This window comes from Malus sylvestris, chromosome 5 (assembly GCF_916048215.2).
Source record: "Malus sylvestris chromosome 5, drMalSylv7.2, whole genome shotgun sequence".
Taxonomy (NCBI): domain Eukaryota; kingdom Viridiplantae; phylum Streptophyta; class Magnoliopsida; order Rosales; family Rosaceae; genus Malus; species Malus sylvestris.
Window position 1 is genome coordinate 40795647 of NC_062264.1, and position 19211 is coordinate 40814857.

At 35.0% G+C, this 19211-nt stretch overlaps 1 protein-coding gene across 1 annotated transcript; it reads right to left on the bottom strand.

Moving 5' to 3' along the window:
- Window positions 1-12375: 12375 nt before the first annotated feature.
- Window positions 12376-14864, bottom strand: LOC126621127 (prefoldin subunit 6). The gene is made up of 5 exons (XM_050289511.1): window positions 14688-14864; window positions 14536-14606; window positions 14143-14267; window positions 13142-13202; window positions 12376-12702 (listed from the first exon to the last, which is right to left on the bottom strand). Exons 1-5 carry the CDS (start codon window positions 14764-14766, stop codon window positions 12646-12648), a joined length of 393 nt encoding a protein of 130 aa, XP_050145468.1. The 5' UTR covers window positions 14767-14864; the 3' UTR covers window positions 12376-12645.
- Window positions 14865-19211: the final 4347 nt, after the last annotated feature.

The following is a 19211-nucleotide window of genomic DNA, read 5'->3' on the forward strand; positions in this document are numbered from 1 at the left end:
ATAACAGCAAAGGTGGTGATTGTGGTGGCGGGGGCGATGTTTGGGTGGTAGAGGAGTAAGGATGGTGGCAGTAATAGGGTGGTGATGATGGTGGCAAAGGTGGCAATCATGGTGATGGTGGTGTTGATGGTGGTCATAGTAGGAATGACGATGACGCTCATGGCAAGGACACTGACAGTAGTGGCGGTGTGGATGGAGGAAATGGTCATGGTAAAGGCATGGTGACAATATGGTGGTGTAAGTGGTAATAATAATAGTTATTACATTATGATGGATGGTGGAGCATATCCTCAGAAAATTAAGAAAATTAAGTTCATCAAAATGTTAAGAACAAGTTGGATTTGCTACGACATAATAACTATAGAACGGAATATGAAAGATTGGAATGTTTCATTGGAAAATCGTTTCTCATTTTCTAAGTGTTGTGTACGTCATTACTTCCCTAAAGATGACCTTTAATCACCAGCTTAAGCAAACAATTCAGCGATAATTAGACAAATACACAACGAGTATAATCCGTGTCATTGGGTTAATGCTGATGTGATTAGTAGGCATGAAAGCCCACCTGGTGTGTTTGCAGTACTAAGCCAAACCTTGCAGAGGGTTTAAAGGGTAGTGTCAACGTCAAGGCACGTGCACCGCATGCGTGTTTGGGCATGATTAGGCAGAAACCCTACAACTCTTCCATTGTTAGTGGAAAAGGATTCTCGCCGGATCTGTTTCCTGGGGATTCTGTGATCGTGACCGTTCATCGTACATCATATGGTTAGTTTTGCGTTATGTACTATTTATATTTAATTTTAAATTTTAAATTTTGAAATAATTTTTAACCGCACGATATATAATGAATAGTCACTATCACGGAATCCCCAAGATTCTCAGGAAAATGATCATCGCCGGATCCTTTTCCATTGTTAGTGACTATGTCGAGCAATTTTCATCTGCAATTATAGGACTCTCTCTCCTCATTGGACATCCTTATTTCTTGGGAAAGCCTTATTGAAAAGGACAGCGGGTTTGTATGTATACATGTACGCTTATTTAGGTGGTTTGTGCCAAAATTTTCAAAACACCATGTGAGGTGTGATAAAGTTAAGGAAGACAATCCTAACACCCAAGTAACTTTATATATCAGAGTAAACTCTAGGGTTAACTCAAACGATGAGACTAGGAAAATAAGTTAGAATTCAACTTGATTAAGGGTTCGGTTTTCTTTTACTGTAATAAAATAGAAGCAATAGTTAAACTAATGATGCAATACTTCTGGGTGGTTTATGCATGCCAAATGAAGAAGCTAAAAGTGCCATGTGACCATATCACATATAAAATATAATTATATATTAGATTAAGCTCTAGGGCAGGAAAATAAGTTAGAATTTAACTAAGTTAAGGGTTCGGTTTTCTTCTATTGTAACAAAATAGAAGCAATAGTTAAATTATTGATGCATTACTTTTAGGTGGTTTATGCATGCTAAATGAAGAAATTAAAAGTGTCATGTGACCATATCACATAACAAGTTTGAACTTTTTTGGTACCACACATGCATGCTTCATGGACCATGAAGCACTTGGAGTTGAATAAATAGATGAAATAAATAAAAAGAAAGCAAAAGAAGAGAAAGAAGTTGGTATTCCCGTGATGGTTGGGAGGCCATGGGCAATGGCCAAAATGGTGGGCAAATTAAGGTGGTCCAAAATGCACATGTTAAAAGGAAGGGTCATCTCCTTGAAAAGTAGGGTTGTTGAACTTTCCAGCATTACTCCTGATTAGGTGCCTAATTAATGTGCTAATTAACTAATAGTGCTGAATGTTGGTTATGATGTTTATACAAACAAATTGTTGTGTTGCGAAGAGTATTTGTCTTACAATTTACACACTTTATGTGTTAAGATTTCAGAGACTTACAAGTAGGCACAATAGTTAAGTTCCACATCAATTATTTAATTTTAGCGCTACCACGTGAATACCATATACTAAAGAATTAAATAAGTTCAGTAGTTAGGGTCCATGTAAATAACCTGCTCCATCATGTTAAGATTTTAGAGAGACGTATTATCGGTTTACTTATTCCTCAACTACATGTGTAATCGAATAGGTTTGAGATTTTATCACAAAATATCTCAGTGCAATTAGAAGTGAAACTATTTAATATAAATTGTTATTTATTTTCGTAAAATGCTCAATGAATACTTTTTCACATTACTCAACATTATATTGTCAGACTATAAATTTTAATCATTAAACAAGAAATATACAGTTGAGATTATATTTATTTAATGATCACCCCTCCGTTGAAGTTGCTGTGTGTGGATCGTCCAAATCATAATTAGCAGCTAGCCATCACCGTCATCTACATTTAAGGAGAATCTAAGTCTTCAATTCTGTAGATTGTGGATATGATTGCTGTCTTGAAAATGGTCATGCATGCATGATGGCTAGAACACCAATGTAGATTGATTAGATCAAATACCTAAATGTTTGGAACTTTTGAAAGGAATAATTTCTGGTTTTGTTTGCATTGCATAGAGTTGTAATATCGTAAGTTGCCCAGAAATTATTAAATGAATTAATTAGTTTAAGATGCCTACGGAACGGATCAAGTTCCTTTCTTTATGCACTTTAAACAAAAAACCATCATCAACTCAGGCATGCGGAAAAAAATCGAATTTTGAGTCCATTTTTTCTTCAATAGGTGTATTTCGGGGGTTGGAACTATAGGTCTTTTACCCGTAGAGGAAAAAACTGATTAACCTTATACGTATAGATAAACAGTTAAAAGTACGTTGCAAAATTTTGGACTTTTGCACCCTTATAGTCGGAGATAATCTTAAGGCACTTTTAAGAAAAGAATAGCTAGCCTTTTGCTTTAGTTTGGAGAATAAAAGCGAGATCCTAATTCATAGGGTCATAACCCTAGCTTTCTTAATTCATGGAGCATGTCTTTCCAAATTTGGGTCAGATGTCACTCCCTATCAAAGGTTCATGATACCCCTCCCAAACTCATCCCCAATTTAGTTACTTTTTGGTGTACTACCTAAGAATACCGAATATTTAGTAGTCATCATTACGCAAAAATCTAAGTAAACGAGACCAAAGGTTGTCAAACAATAGTAATTTCTCCTCTTTCAACCTAATTAACTTGTTATCTTTCCATCTTATATAATCATATATCCTCCATTATATTATTTTTTTTCTTACCACATATCTTAAAAGTAAACTTCTTTTTCAATTTCAAACGTGTAATATTTATTTTAGTAACTTGTAATTCAAATAATTAAGAACATTTCGCTTTTCACTTGAAATTCTGTGTTTCACTCTTCTCTTCTCAATATTGCTTGTCAACTTCATTGAATCCCCCGCATTGATCACATTAGCTTTATCGTGCAGTCAACTAACTAGGTAGGGGGATAGAGTTGTACATAGAGGATTGCTATATCCCAAAACTAAATGATTAGTTCCATGAATAGATATGTATGTATGCATGCATGCATGTAATGAAGAGTTGTAGAGTTTGTTGGCAGTTACTAGCATCTTGTACATACATGCATGGAATGAAGAGTTGTAGAGTTTGTCAGGGCCGTTTCTGAGATTTCGGGAACTTTATGCGAAATTTATAAAAGGACCTCTTTTTAAGAGATATATATATTTTAAAATATGACAATATATTGGTACTAGAAAATAATAACTTAAATCAAAACAACCTTTAGGATTCACTGATTGTAAGTTTACAAGTGTCATTAAATAAGTAAAAAGAGTTATAAACATAATCTTCACTAAATAATAAAAAACAGTTCAATCTTAAGCAATCAAATAAAGAAAAAAAAAACTTCAAAAACTCTAACTTTAGAGTTTTACTTGAATATATAGCATTATTATATAATTAATAAAATTGAAAAGAAAATCGTTTTTAAGGTGTTGTTATTAACACTCCTAATATCTTATTGTGCATTCCAAATTTTTATATTTAGAAATAAAACAAAAATTACACTTATAAAAGTTCACTATAAGATTTTAAAGTGCTAATAAAAGCATTTTTTTAATATTTAACATTATTACATATAAATATCATATACAAAAAAATTTTGAAAACTCTGTGCGATTGCACTTTTCGCTCTCCCTCAGCGCCGCCTTTGGAGTTTGTTGGCAGCTACTAGCATCTTGTAGTGAAAATGATGTAGAATATGTTCCTCACCACTTAAAGTGATTGGCCATCGCATCCCATTAACTAATTAATTAATAATTAATCAGGACGCTATCGGGGACCAAACAGCAGCAAACTGATCAATATTTAGTACGTACAATATGCATGATCACGGCCAGTTCAAGTTGCATATTGTACGTACCCTTTTAAGCGTGGCTTCTTTGTCACTCAACTAAATTGATCTCTAGTGAGAGAACCTTATCATTTCATGGTCCACATTTTTATCGCACTCATTTCAAATACTTTTCGAAATGATTCAAATCGTTTATGTCTTTTCACCCAAAGATCTTATGATTATGTATACCAAAAATCATCCAAATTTAAAATACCATATGATCACCGTTGGATTAAAGGGTTTCTTTGTAGAATTGTATTCGTAAATTTTCTTCACTACAAATGAATGTTTTAATAGTTTTGGATTTGTCTAATTTTTTGCAATGATGATTTATGAATGATGTTCTAAGTGATAGATGGTTCGGATTGTTAAAATACATTATAGAGTGAGATGGTTCGGATCGTTAAAATACATTACAGAGTAAGCTCCACAAAAGCGTGTGTCAAAAATTATGTAAAAAAAGTGATTTCATGGATCCGCCCCCATATATATATATACTAGTTACTGAGGATAATATAAAACCGTAATGGGATAGTGCCGAATGTACATGATTTGGAAGCTCAATAGATAGAAGGGAAGAAAATGGCATGTTTGAGTGGATATGTGTATTAAAAGGGAATGTTTTTGGCAGCCGCCCGGAGAGCTTTGGAATGGCATTTTGAGTTTAGATTTTGAAATTGCGCTTTTTTTAAGTTTGAGAACTACGCATATATGCATGCTTTGTTAACTAAGGAATTGAAGTTGACATTTTACATACAGAAGATGCTTTGGCGGAGTTGTTATATAGTTGAGTAAGCCAGTTTTCCAGCAGGTGTAGACGAAACCAAAACAAAGCAATCAACTATATTAGCATCTCAATATCTTCAGTGAATCGCGATATTTGGGTGAAAGATGGGTTGGGGAAAGTTGACTGGTCTCACTCACCGTAAAAGCCACAGGTTCGATCGTTTGGGTATATTGGTAGTCAGTGGACACGGATCGAATCATGTATTATACCCAGTTTTTCTAGTAGTGTGGCGCTGCTGCTATATATTTTTACCATTTGTTTCTGTGTTCGTTTGCAGAGAATAATGCATGCGAGGGTTGATGATGTGTTAAAATTAGACCAGATGACCAAATAACTGGCCAAAAAACTGAATACATTTAAGGTGCATTTGTTGCACCGGACTGTCTCAAACTGGACTAGCTGCATGGACTAAGTTTGACTGGCTCAGACTAGACTAATCTAGATTAACTTAGTGAAGCGTTTGGTGCAGTATCGAACTAAATAACTAAAATAATAAAAATAATAATTAAATTTTATCATTTACATTTTTTTCTTTTTCTTTTTTTGCCCTTTTCTAGAAAACTCTCCCACTCCCGAAAGCTCTCCATCTTTTTCTCCTGCCCCTCCAACTCCCTCTCACTCTCACTCTACTTTCCCCTTCATCATCAAACTCCATTCATTTTCACTATTATTAGAAAAAGTCATCTTTTGGATGTTGAAATTGCAGACCATCAAACTCCATTCCTTTTCACTATTATCATCAAACTCCACCCTTTTCACAGCTAAAGCATTTTTGAAGAATGTAATATGGGTTTTGTAATTGATTTTTGTTTTCTGGGTTTTTGCAGATCTGTATCTGGGTTTTGGTGGGCGTCATGGAATTTGGCGACGGTGTCGTGGCAGATGAAGGCGCGGTCGAGCGGAGGTCGAGCAAGCCGAGGATCTGAGCAGAGGAGAATTGTTGCCTCTCGACTGCAAGATCGATGATAAACACGAGATGCGCGGCGCATTGAGTGACGAATCTGCCTGATTTTGGGTTTGAGTTCAGGGCGAGGAGAGAGGAAAGAGAGAGTGAAATAGATTGCAGGAATAGGTCTTAGCTAGTCCCATGGTTTTTGGGGACTCTCGCTAAGAACCTTTAGTGTAGGCGAGTCCGGGCTAGTCTCATTAACACTAGTCCTGGATGATAACAAACACTAGACTGGACTAATAGTTAGTCCAGTCTAGTCTAGTGACAGTTAGTGAGAGCAAACAAACGCCCCCTTAGGACTTTCTTGATTTGTTCTGCATTACTCGTGAATGACATTGTATAAACTGATCATAATTACCTAAAAGTAATTAATTAATCAAAAGTAAACTTAAATTTCATTTGGAAAGTACTTTTAAACGACTATTTGTATAAAAAAATAACAATATACAACCATTTGATCTAGCAGAATCAAGTCTTTCACTCGGTTAAATTATGCCCTCTATTCAAATCTCATGTGGCAAAGATAAATCATTTCATTTCTTGGTCATTTTACACACCTTTTACGAATTTATTCAAAGAATAATCATAAACCTTATTGCATGTTTTCACTAGCTATAGCTAGCTAACAAGTATTAGTATTACCACTGGCCGCCCTTCATATTTCATGACATTATTACCAAAACATCATCTTGTCAAGTGACAGCAATTCTCCGGACTTACTCTAATTTTGACGATGCAGAATGCAGATAAAAGAATAATACTGAAGTGCTTCTGCACCTGCTCCATATACACATAAACATACATATGCGTGTGTGCGCGCGCGCACTAATCCCCATCGAATTAGTTGAGAAGAAACTAGAACCTTTGTTAGTGCCCTTAAGGATGGACAATCTGTCATGTCAGTACGTACGCATATCACCCTAGCAGGTTAGCAGCTGCTTGCTTTGTTTCAGTCTTACCAAGCACCATGCATCTAACAATCATCAGTCATATTCTTTGTTACATTGAATCCTTGGAGGTTTTCCCTTTTGGTTCGCGGATTGGCTAGAGACTCGATCGGGAATGGGTTTGAAATTATATTCTAATGTTTGGCAAGTACAATTATGGGACTGCTAATCCTGGTTCATGGTTATGATAGTCAAATGAAGGGGTGAGTTTAAAAGCTTAATTTCGGTTTGCTTTTCCCTTCACTTGGGAAAACATTCATTGCAATACTGCAATTTTGTTTTATACTTTTGTTGATATTTTATTTTAAGAAGGATGTTATTGAAGGAATAGGACAAGGGACAAATACTTCCACACATATTTGTACACTCTTTTTTAGTCATTAGATTTTAGAGTAAACTGACGATTTGCCCCCTGAACTATCACCCAACTTTCGATTTGCCCCCTGAACTTTTTGATTGGAAAATTAAGAACTTAAACTAATTTTTTTGGCCGATTTCCCCCCTACCATTAGTTTTTCATAGATTTCATCCAAATTAACGTTAACTCTTATCATGTGCAAACCACGTAACTCTCATTTGTGGACAAAAGCGTCATTTCACTAGACATTCAGACAGAAAAGCTATAGAAACACACATATTTGCATAGGTTTATATTTTAGAAATCTAAGGTTTTCAATTATTTTAAAGAATGAAGTGACCGAACTACCTACACATGTTGTGCATATGCTTCCATTTAACAGAAATTTGGATGGAATGAATGAAAAATTAACAGCAGGGGGCAAATCGGCCAAAAAAATTAGTTTAAGTCCTTAATTTTCCAATTAAAAAGTTCAGGGGGCAAATCGAAAGTTGGGTGATAGTTTAGGGGGCAAATCGGCAGTTTACTCTTAGATTTTATAACATCTAATGGTCTTGATTAAGACTAAAGTTGAGATTTTTAAACCTAAAGTGACGTGGATGATGACATGAATAATAATTAATAAAAACAATTATGTTAAATGAATAAGAATCGAAAGAAGAAAAAAAATCAAAACAACGTTGAAAGTCCTGCGCCTTTGCTACATGGCACATGTTGATTTGATTGTATTGATATAAAATTAAAAAGCACACAAAGCACATCAAGCTATCACTTGATCTTTTGGATCTTTTTATTTGATAAACAAAACTAAACCTGAAACCCTAATTCTTCATTCGTTGTATCCTTGAGTGATTAAGTAGGGTGTGGAAAACAAATTATTTTCCTCATCTCCCCATTAATAGTAACAACAACACTTGGGATTCTAGAGTAAGGAGATCAGGAAGGTTTTTTTTTTTTACAGAAAAAGACGAAACAAAAAAAACTAAGAGAAGACCTATATGCGGCAAAGCAATGGAGGTTTCAGGTCTCTTGCCCTCCCTCTCACTTTGAAGTTCGAACGCTTACGGTTCATTCTTCTTCTTTCTTCTTCCAATATTTATTCCTTTTAGTTTTATTTCTATTTATAATATTAAGTCCACGTCACTTAATGTTCAAAAGCCTTTACATTACTCTTAGCAAAGACCCTTGGATGTAAAACTAATGACCAAAAAAGAGTGTAAAAATATTTGTCAAAATGATAGTCCCTCAATCTTATCCTATTATTGAAATATTCAAGAAATTTTAATTCCTATTACTACATTAACCAAACATGATAATGGTAATAAAATGTATTTTATGGTACCATTTCGAAACATGGGAATGAAAAACGTTCTCCTGGAAAGGTGAACTGCCGTAGTGAAGTCACTAGCTGGTTCCTTTAAAAATAAGAAAAAACGTTATTATCCTATGATGGACATGAATGTTTCATTCCTCAAATAACTGGTTTCACGAAGGAAACCCTAAACAACTGTTGACTAAAAAAAAAAACCCTAAAGTGTATATCAAGAAGGGAAAAAAAACCCTAAAGAATGCATTCCTAAACCCTAAACCTTATTTACCAACATACATGTAATTCATCGGCTAGATATAGTGGGTTTCCATCGTGTATATGCGTCATGAAAAAAACGCAGTCTTGTCGCTTATCAGAAGCATGCGTGCCGTACGTCGTGGTGGTCGAGCATCTTTGACAAGATTGGCAAACCTTCCCAAACGAGACAGTGCAGTGCGACTCATACTCCCTGCATATTCCTCGAGACTTGGGGAGAGAGAGAGAGAGAGTGTGTGCGCTCTACATAAAACCATGTTGAACATTACTATCATCATGCTAATTTGTTTGGGTTTGGGACTATGTGCATGAATGAACATGGGGGTTGGGACTTGGGCTAGGTCTAGACGTACCCATAAGATTCACGTTAAACTTGAGCATGATTGAAAATGGCCAATTCTGATATCTTGAATGTGATCATTGTGGCATGGAAATTATATATACTGCCTCCATTTTGGTCTGTTTTTCTATTTCTGACACTTCTAAAAAGTCATGATACACTTTTGCAATTGTCAAATTTAACATCTATTACTAATGACGACGTTTTTTTTATTACTTGGTTTAAGGAATCAAACTGTTAATTTATCCTAATCCTAATTCATTTTCTTATCTTCACGCACAACTAGCGTCAACACAAATGTTAATGCAATAAAAGGTATAAATTGTGAAATTGCATCGGTTAATAAATAAAATAATTTAAAACAAGAGACTAATGCATAATGAATTTCTGGGTAAAGAAGTCTGTCACCGTTAAAATAAGTAAGAGGTTTTCAAAAACTTATTTGGCTTATTTCTAGCTATGCTCCCCAAAACTTCATTTTGATCTCACTTTGTTCTTGTAACTTAAAAATCACTACTTTACTCCCTAAAACTCAAAATTTGTTCCACTTTGACTTGTGGACTCTCTTTTCGCCCTGTTATTTATAGATCGCCTCTTAAAATATATGTGAGACCCAACACCCAATAAGATTATGCCACATGCACAATAAATTTGATTATAAATCTCTTATGCGTTAACATTTAACAATTAGATAATATTAACTTTAAAAAAATTGAAGGGATGAAAACAAAAAATGATTGGCCTAGCTCATCCAAGTCAAATCTGCATAAGAATTTAACAGATTTAAGGCAACGTAGAGCGAATATTTAGTTTTACAAAGATGAGTTTCAAGTTTCAAGGGGCAAAATATGATCAAAATCGAGTTTTAAGGGGCAGAATGAAGTGAACTTTGAATTTTATAAAATAAAATAATGAATTTTTAATTTCAGATAATAAAATGAGATTAAATTGAATTTTAAAAAGTATAACTAAAAATAAGCCAATTTATTTCAATAAGTCTCCCAGGAGTCATGACATTTCCTTTTTCCTCTTTTTTTTTCTTTGTTAAACTGGAAGTACACCAGGGCAAAAGCTAAAATACAATCATTTTTCCTCTTTTGCTCCACTCCTAAGTAAACTAAGAATGAGGATTTTGGGTATCTTCAAATTGTATCTGTTTATCGTATATCGTACGGTTAAAAATTATTTTAAATGTTTTTATTTTAAATAAAATATAAATAGTATATAATAAAAACTGATCACACAATATATCATAAAAGAACACAGTTTAAGAATCAAGATCCTCATAAAGATAATTCGAAGAATATCCTCGCGGGTAAACTAATCCTTCAATGCACTCCTTTTCAAAATGATTTTATGACGAGACCTCGTGAATCACATACGGCAGGTTTTGTCTTCTTGAATAAATTATGGGGACAGAAGTGACTCGCCGTAGTCTTATTTCATTTTCTCGAAACTTCTTCTGCGGCACAAAATGCATCAATCATAGGCTATCACCTGCTCCCCAGCTAGTGCTGTAAAAATTGGAGCCAGTCCGGACTTTAGGCTTCAGTTTCAATTTGTGTGGTTCAAATTTTTTGATCTCTAGATTTTAGACATTAAAACCCATCCAATTCCAATGGTTGTGCTGAAACCCTATTTCAAAGAAAGATTTTCTACCCTAATAATCTCTCGGAACCCAAATTGTTGGCTATATATATGAAATAATTGACGTGTTCGGGAAATTTTATTTAAACTTATCTAATATTTTTCTACACCCAATTTAAATTTTAAATATTAATTATCTATTTTACCATATTGCATAATTATTATTAAGTACAAAATAAAATTAATAATAAAAATCAAATTTATTAATAGACCCACATACTATAACTAAACCCTAGCACTTTTTGTTTATCCTACGTTCATTCCGACTAAAATCCTAATGGCTCTGATAGAGAAAACAAGTTTTTTTTATTGATGGATGGTGATTTTGAAGTTTTTAATCCTCCAACTAAGATATGACTTGATTTACGGATATTTTGTTTGTTTGCTTCTTCTTTGGATTAAATTTCATACTTTTTATATTATATTGTATTTATTTCTCTATGTCATCTGTATGCTCCCCAAAACAACAGTGCAAGGACTTTTGATTAGTACTGCAAAGACATCAAACTTGATTCTTGGTGCAAAAAAACATTGCTCAACCTTAACCACGAACTAGCGGGTGACATGTCTTGCACCTTTTTTATTCGAAATAGGTCCAATTTGTTTAGGGGTGTGATATCCACACACCCATTTTTACTTCTCCCACACCTTTTTGGTTTTCGGTTATCGGATCGGATGAATTGAAGAAGATCAACGGACATAAATTAACAAGGGTATGTGAGAAGTAAAAAGGGGTGTGTGGATAGTACACCCCTTTCTTTATTAACATAGCAGCAACACACCCAACCTTATGTTACTTCAAAGTTTCTTAAAAAGTTCATGAAAATGCTCGATTTAAAAATGACTGAATTGGAGCTTGCATAACATTCTCTTGCCAAATTCAAGTCTTTGGAATGATCTCTTGGGTCCTAAGTCCATGGATGGGTTGTGGTAGCAGAAAAAAAAAAACAACCATGGAAATGCTAGTCCTATACAGCATATGCAATTATAAGGGCAAAGGATGCCTCTTTGAAAAAAAAAATGCTTGCATGTGATGTTTTGCGCATGCACACTCATCAGACATACATCCATTTTGCTTGCATCAAATTTTTTTGATCTCTAGATTCTAGACACTAAAATCCATCCAATTTCAATTGTTGTGCTGAAACCCTATTTCAAAGAATGATTTTCTACCCTAATAATCTCTCGAACCCCAAATTGTTGGCTATATATATATATATGAAATAATTGACGTGTACTTCATAAACGAAGTCTAAACACCGTTGGATAATAATTTTGTTTTTAATTTTCATTTTTTGTTTTTATTTTTTAAAACTGAAAATTAACAATAATTACCAAATAAGTTTCCAGTTAATGAATTCTTATTTCAATTTGTAGTTCCAATCCACAATCTACCAGAAACCCTAAACGCTAAACCAAATATATTAGAAATTCTTGTGCTTTCATTCTTCATTAGAAATTCTTGTGCTTTCATTCTTCAAGGGTTTACAATCATACCGAAGGGAAAACTAAATGCCAAAGGTACATGTGATACGGATAAACCAAACGAGAACAAAGTACGCTAACATCGTACCACAACCAGAGTGACAAAAACCATTTCCAATCGGCACTGTACCGTTGAGCAAACAAGAACGGAAAAAAACTACATCCAATCGTCAACAGAAACTCGTACAATACATTACTTCTCACCAAGAGAACACAACCACGGAAACAGATTATGCCTTCGCTTTTCCGGCCTGGAGTGCTTGAGCCCTCTGTTGTAATTTTAAAATCTGCAAAACAGCATATCCACCGGAAACAATTAGTATTGAGTCATATACCGAGATTGGTTAAAATGGTAAAATTATGTAGTTATGACCCCTTGCAGAGTATGCCCTATTCAAGTTCATCGTGAGAAGGTAAAAGTCGCGGCACAAAACCAACGCAACAATTCTATTGTATTCTTCCTGAAGTATGTTATCTCAAGAAAAGAAAATTGTCTAGTCTAGTTATATATTAGTTACTAAATATTGATATCATTTCCGTGTTGATGACTTGGTGTTTTTGTCATAACATTGGTACTTACAAGACGCTACAGTTAAACGTGTATAGCTCTAATAAATTCTTCAAATGCTATAAATATATTATCAAGACTGAATCAAGACCAGGGACAATATGAACAACTCCGGCATTATAAGAGAGCAGGTGCACGGAAAAAGGAAGAATACAAACCGTCTCTTTCTTGCTATTTTGCTTCTCTTCCAAATCTTGAAGGGTAGCATCCAGCCGTTTCCTGTTGCGCATAATAAATATAGTTTTGCAACAAATTAAACATGAGTATGATGGTAATAAAGACAATGGTATGAAGAAATAGGAGAAACTGTACACAGTTTTCCATATAAACACCCAAATGCAAAGTTGTGAAAACATATATCCTAGCCACACATGTACCATTACAAGGTAAATTGCAAACCAGAAAATGTAACAGATTACCGGTCCAAGATCCATCTAATAATTCCCAGACAGGTTTCTCATGATAAGCCTACGAACAGAATGCACAGCGTCACAGAACATTAGTCATTCCTCTACCTTTTTTGCAATTTACCCAAATAATAATGTTTCTTTGGATACGACTTCAGCCCACAGTTACTCATACGAAGACAATGGGGCTGAATACATTGAACATCCTCTTATTAAATAATGCCCATCCTTCCCCAAGAATTTGGAAATTACTTGTTCCAATGAACACAGACCCAGAGACATCATTTTGTGAAAACTCAGTGTCTTGTTTTATGGTGAGAAAACCAATTGCTACAAAGTACAAAAACAGTGTTTTTTACGGATATGGTGATTGAGAATGCAGCCCTACATTTTTCTCTATGCTATTGAACCCCGGTACTTCCCCATCTGGTGGGAAGAAAATAACCCTTAAAGATGAAATTTGTTTGTTGAGGTCGTAACTCTCACCTTTGTCATACAATTCGAAAATCGTTCACAAAATCCATGTTAAATCACATTTTTTGTGCATTTCATCTTACAAGTTTTCTTGACTAGTACACTCTGTTACTAAGCCTCATCATTGAAATGATTGGTTTTGAGGATAATTTAACAAACCTAACACGATAGTCCCGAACTTTATATCTAAAATGATAACCTAAACCGCGAAAAAAATTGCAACGATAGAATATAAACCCTAATACAAATACATAAATAAACGAAACAGAGAAGCATACAATTCAGCGGAGATGTATTCGATTCTCTTTCGCACATTGGCCCTAGCCTCTGCCAAATCCTGCTTCACAAGAACCGGACCGATCAACTTGAACACATTGGCGTCTTCGCTAAGAAGATCCAATTCCTATAAACACAAGCAGTCACCTCATCATTAGATCAAAAATTAAACCACTAAACAATAACCACGAGCTTACGAAAACCCAACAAAATCCATTTGCTTCGAATTAAAGGAAAAGTTCACACATTTCAGATATCGGTAATCAATTCGGGATAAAAATCACTTGAAAAGTCATGAGAAAACTGTTATTTCAATGGAATTTGGGGCTAGCTGAGTTCGTTTTCCCGGTAACCAAACAGAAAATAGAGAAATCGCAATCGAGAAAGAAGAAGACCTTGAGGACGAGCTCGTTCTCGCCGAGCTGGATGGTGTACTTCTTCCTCACTTGGTGATTCTTTGAAATATCTGAAGGAGCAAAAATGCTACGTTAGGGTTTTACAGATTCAAGTGCAGCTGTATACACACATATATGTATATATGACTTGCCCTTTTGGATTTTGCTGAGATCGTTAGCTTTGGCCTCCAATTCGCGCTGAAGCTCTCGAAGAGCTGACGACGACGCCATTGATTTTGCTGCTATCTGCTGCCGCTTCTGCGCAGGAGCTCAGGCCTCTCGCCTTTCTTTCCGGTTTTTTGTTTGAGATCCGGTTCCGGTTCGGTATGATTTTGGGCTGTGAATTATGTTGGGTCATAATTTAGTAATTCAGGTACCACAGTGGGTTTTTTCCCTGTGTTAATACTAGAAATTTGGGCTTCGGTTATTTGCATTGTTGATAACAATAGGCCCCATCGAGACCATCTCCAATGGTAGGGCAAAACCCCAACGTTTAACCTCGTATTTTCAACTATTTAATCATTTAAATTAAATTTATTCTAATAATATGCCCGAAACTGAACAGAGTTTTACCATGGATCATGCTAGGCTTAAGTTGTCCGATAAATGAAATGTTTCGACATGGCTTGTTTATTAAATAGGTCTGTACAAGAACGACACGAGTCACGATTAAACCGGTTTAGATAAGAACATTAATAACTTGATATTGACAATGAACAAATGTCATTTTAGTATGAAATTTGGATTGTAGGATGAAATTTTTGCAGTTTCTTTAAATAAAGAGTAATGCTAAGGAGACTAAGTTTGCAAATTAAATGATGTGTCACCAATAGAAATGAACACGTCTATCAATGCTTAAGTAATAAATCAATCATTGCATGTCCTTTAGTTTCCAAAATTTAGTCTTTAAATTTAGTTTTCCTAGCATTACTCTTAAATAAATATTTTTTGAGTGTGAGTAATGATTTTCACATTTTCTGTCTTATCCTTATGCAATGCTCTTGTTTCGGTCATTTAGTTTTCTTTGATTTATTCAATTTCATTTTTTTTTAAATACAAACGATATTCATAATCATGTTTTAGAATTGAAGCCAAAAACCTCTTTATACCCAATGTTCTAAATGATTAATAGATTAAAGTCAAGGCTAGTGGCATTTTTAGGTACTTCAAGGGAAGAAAATGCGAAGCATGAATGTGAACTATGTACAATGTGTACGTACTGAATAGTTTATATCAGTGTTTAATTTGTGTGAGGGGACAGTCACTTAGTGTTCCGGTTTAATGTTATTTTTCTTTATTTATAAGTGAAAGGTTTTAAGTTCAATTATCGTCAAAATTGAATTTGGATCACATTATTACTAATTCATTATGAGGTTAAACTCATTGTTTGTTAAAAGAAAAAATTTGTGTTTCGGAAATAAACAAATAAATAAAATCACAAGTGCTTGAACGCTGTCAAAGAAAACATGAAATGGCCCAAGTTCGCGGGGGCCCGCCGCAAGACCACGATTCTCAAAACACGACATTACAAATATAAATAAGTTAACATATATTCCCTCCCAGTACTACTTAAAAGATATTGTGATTAAAAGCAACCAGTGGCGGATCCACAGTGGGGTCGTCGGGGTCGCACGACCCCTTGGAAACCATGGAAACAACCTTGAAGCTCCCATATGCGACCTCTTGGAGCTGGGGTCGTCGGGGTCGGACTCGCACGCCAACTGTTCGACAAAAATCCTAAACCAAGACTCGGCAGGAAGAGGAAGAAGAAGCAGCGCTCGCGCGCGCTTCTTTTTTTTCAAAACAGACGGGCAAAACGGCGTCGTTTTGGCCCAGGAAATTTTTTAAATGACCTGGCCAAAACGGCGTCGTTTTGGGCCAGGCCGAACAAAAAAAAAAAAAAAAATTCCCACCGTGTCCCCCCCCAATCCCAGCCTTCCTACCCGACTTCTATACAATCAAAAGCCCCAATTTCTTTTCCTCCAACCCTAACTCAATCCCCCCAAACCCTTAACTCCTCTCCTCCCTTGCTGCTGCTGCCCCCAAACCCTCAACTCCATCTCCTCCCTTGCTGCTCCCCTGCTGGCGGCTCCAACTCCATCTCCTCCCTTTGTTTATATTGTGAGTATTTATTTTGAATATTTTGTATATGTAGAATATATTTAATTAATTGAAATTCAATTCATATTTATTTTGAGTTTTTATTGATGGTTTGTTTATATTGTGAGTTTTTATTGGTTTGTTTTTATCGATGGTTTGTTTATATTGATGGTTTGTTTATATTGTGATTTTTTATTTTCATTATTTTGTATATGTAGAATGCAAGATGAGATATTTAATTTAATTGAAATCCAATTCATATTTATTTTGATTATGTTTATGGTTTGTTTATATTGTGAGTATTTATTTTGAATATTTTGTATATGTAGAATATATTTAATTTAATTGAAATTCAATTCATATTTATTTTGATTATATTGATGGTTTGTTTATATTGTGAGTTTTTATTTTCATTATTTTGTATATGTAGAATGCAAGATGAGATATTTAATTTAATTGAAATCCAATTCATATTTATTTTGATTATGTTTATGGTTTGTTTATATTGTGAGTATTTATTTTGAATATTTTGTATATGTAGCATTATTATGGAACGGTTTTTTAAGAGAAAGTCATCATCGGGTTCGGGTAGTTCGAATAATGTTGATAGTTCAAATACTGTCGGTAGTTCAAGAACTCCAAGTTCAAGACAAAGTCAGTTAGATGATGTTTTGGGTAATCTTCAAGCGGATCCTGGATTAAGAACTCGAATAATAGATTATGACGCTAATATGAGAGATGAGGTCCGAAGATTATATCTACAAAAAGGACCTTGTCAACCTAGAGGTCATAATTTCCCAATAACTAATATGTCGGGAATTAATCGACGCTTCATTCCCCAATGGTTTGATGAGTTTGATTGGTTGGAGTATAGTGTATCTAAAGATGCGGCATTTTGTCTCTATTGCTATCTCTTTAAAACCAATTTTGAACAAGTGGGTAGTGAAGCTTTCACTGGATATGGATTTAAGAATTGGAAGAAAGGGAGAGAAAGATTTAAGATGCATGTTGGACCGGTTGGGAGTGTTCATAATAAGGCTAGAGAAGCTGCTACAAATTTGATGAATCAAGCTACACATATTGAAACGGCAGTGAGCAAACACTCTGACCAAGCTCGTAAGGCTTATCGCACATGCTTGATTGCTTCAATCAAGTGCACTAAGTTTTTATTGCGACAATGTCTTCCTTTTCGTGGCCATGATGAAAGTGCCACTTCAAGCAATAGTGGAAATTACTTGGAGTTATTGCAATTCCTTGCAGATAATAATGATAAAGTTAGAGAAGTTGTGATGGAAAATGCTCCGGGGAATCTCAAATTACTAGCTCCTTCCATTCAAAAAGAAATTGTGAATTCATGTGCCCTTGAAACACTTGATGCTATCATGGATGGTCTAAAAGATAGATTCTTTTCAATATTGGTGGATGAAGCACGTGATGTGTCTGTGAAAGAGCAAATGGCTATGGTGTTGCGTTATGTGGATGACAACGGGCATGTAATTGAAAGATTTGTGGGTATCCAACATGTTACTGACACTACTTCAAGTTCACTAAAGGATGCTATTGACACATTGTTTTCTCGCTACGGTTTGAGCATTTCCAAGCTACGAGGACAAGGTTATGATGGTGCTAGCAATATGAGAGGTGAGTTGAATGGCCTTAAAACAAAGATATTGAGAGAACAACCTTGTGCATATTATGTTCATTGCTTTGCTCATCAACTTCAACTAGCTCTTGTTGCCGTAGCAAAGAATAATATAGACATTGCCTCTTTTTTTGCAACGGCTAATAATGTGGTTAATCATGTTGGAGCATCTTGTAAGCGGCGTGATTCACTTAGAGGGCAACTTCAAGAAGAGCTTGTGATAACTTTTGAAAATGATTGTCTTATAACGGGGCGAGGCTTAAATCAAGAAACAAGTCTCAAACGTGCCGGTGACACACGATGGAACTCACACTATGGTACCTTGATTAGCATCATTTCTATGTTTTTATCCGTCGTTCATGTGCTTCAAATGGTTATTGATGATAATCCCAATGAAAGTGTGGGTGAAGCAAATACGTTAATGAGAGTGATACTTATTTTTGAGTTTGTGTTTCACCTTTTCTTGATGAAAGTCATATTGGGACTCACAAATGATTTGTCACAAACATTGCAAAGGAAAGATCAAGAAATTGTGAATGCAATGGCTTTAGTGAAATCATGCAAGGAAAAGCTATATTGGATGAGGAATAATGGGTTCGATGCATTAGTTGATGAAGTATCTTCTTTTTGTGAAAAACATCATATTGATGTTCCTAACATGGAAGAGGCATTTATACTTCCAGGGAGGTCAAGGCGTTATGCTCAAATAAAGACAAATCGTCATCATTATCGTGTGGAGCTCTTTATTTATGTCATTGATGAGCAAATTACGGAGTTAGAGGATCGCTTTAATGAGGTAAATACCGAGTTGCTTATTTGTATGGCATGTTTGAGTCCGAAAGATTCATTTGTAGCTTTTGATAAACCAAAGTTACTTCGTCTTGCTCAATTTTATCCTCAAGACTTTTCGGATGAAGATCGTTTGTCACTTGAA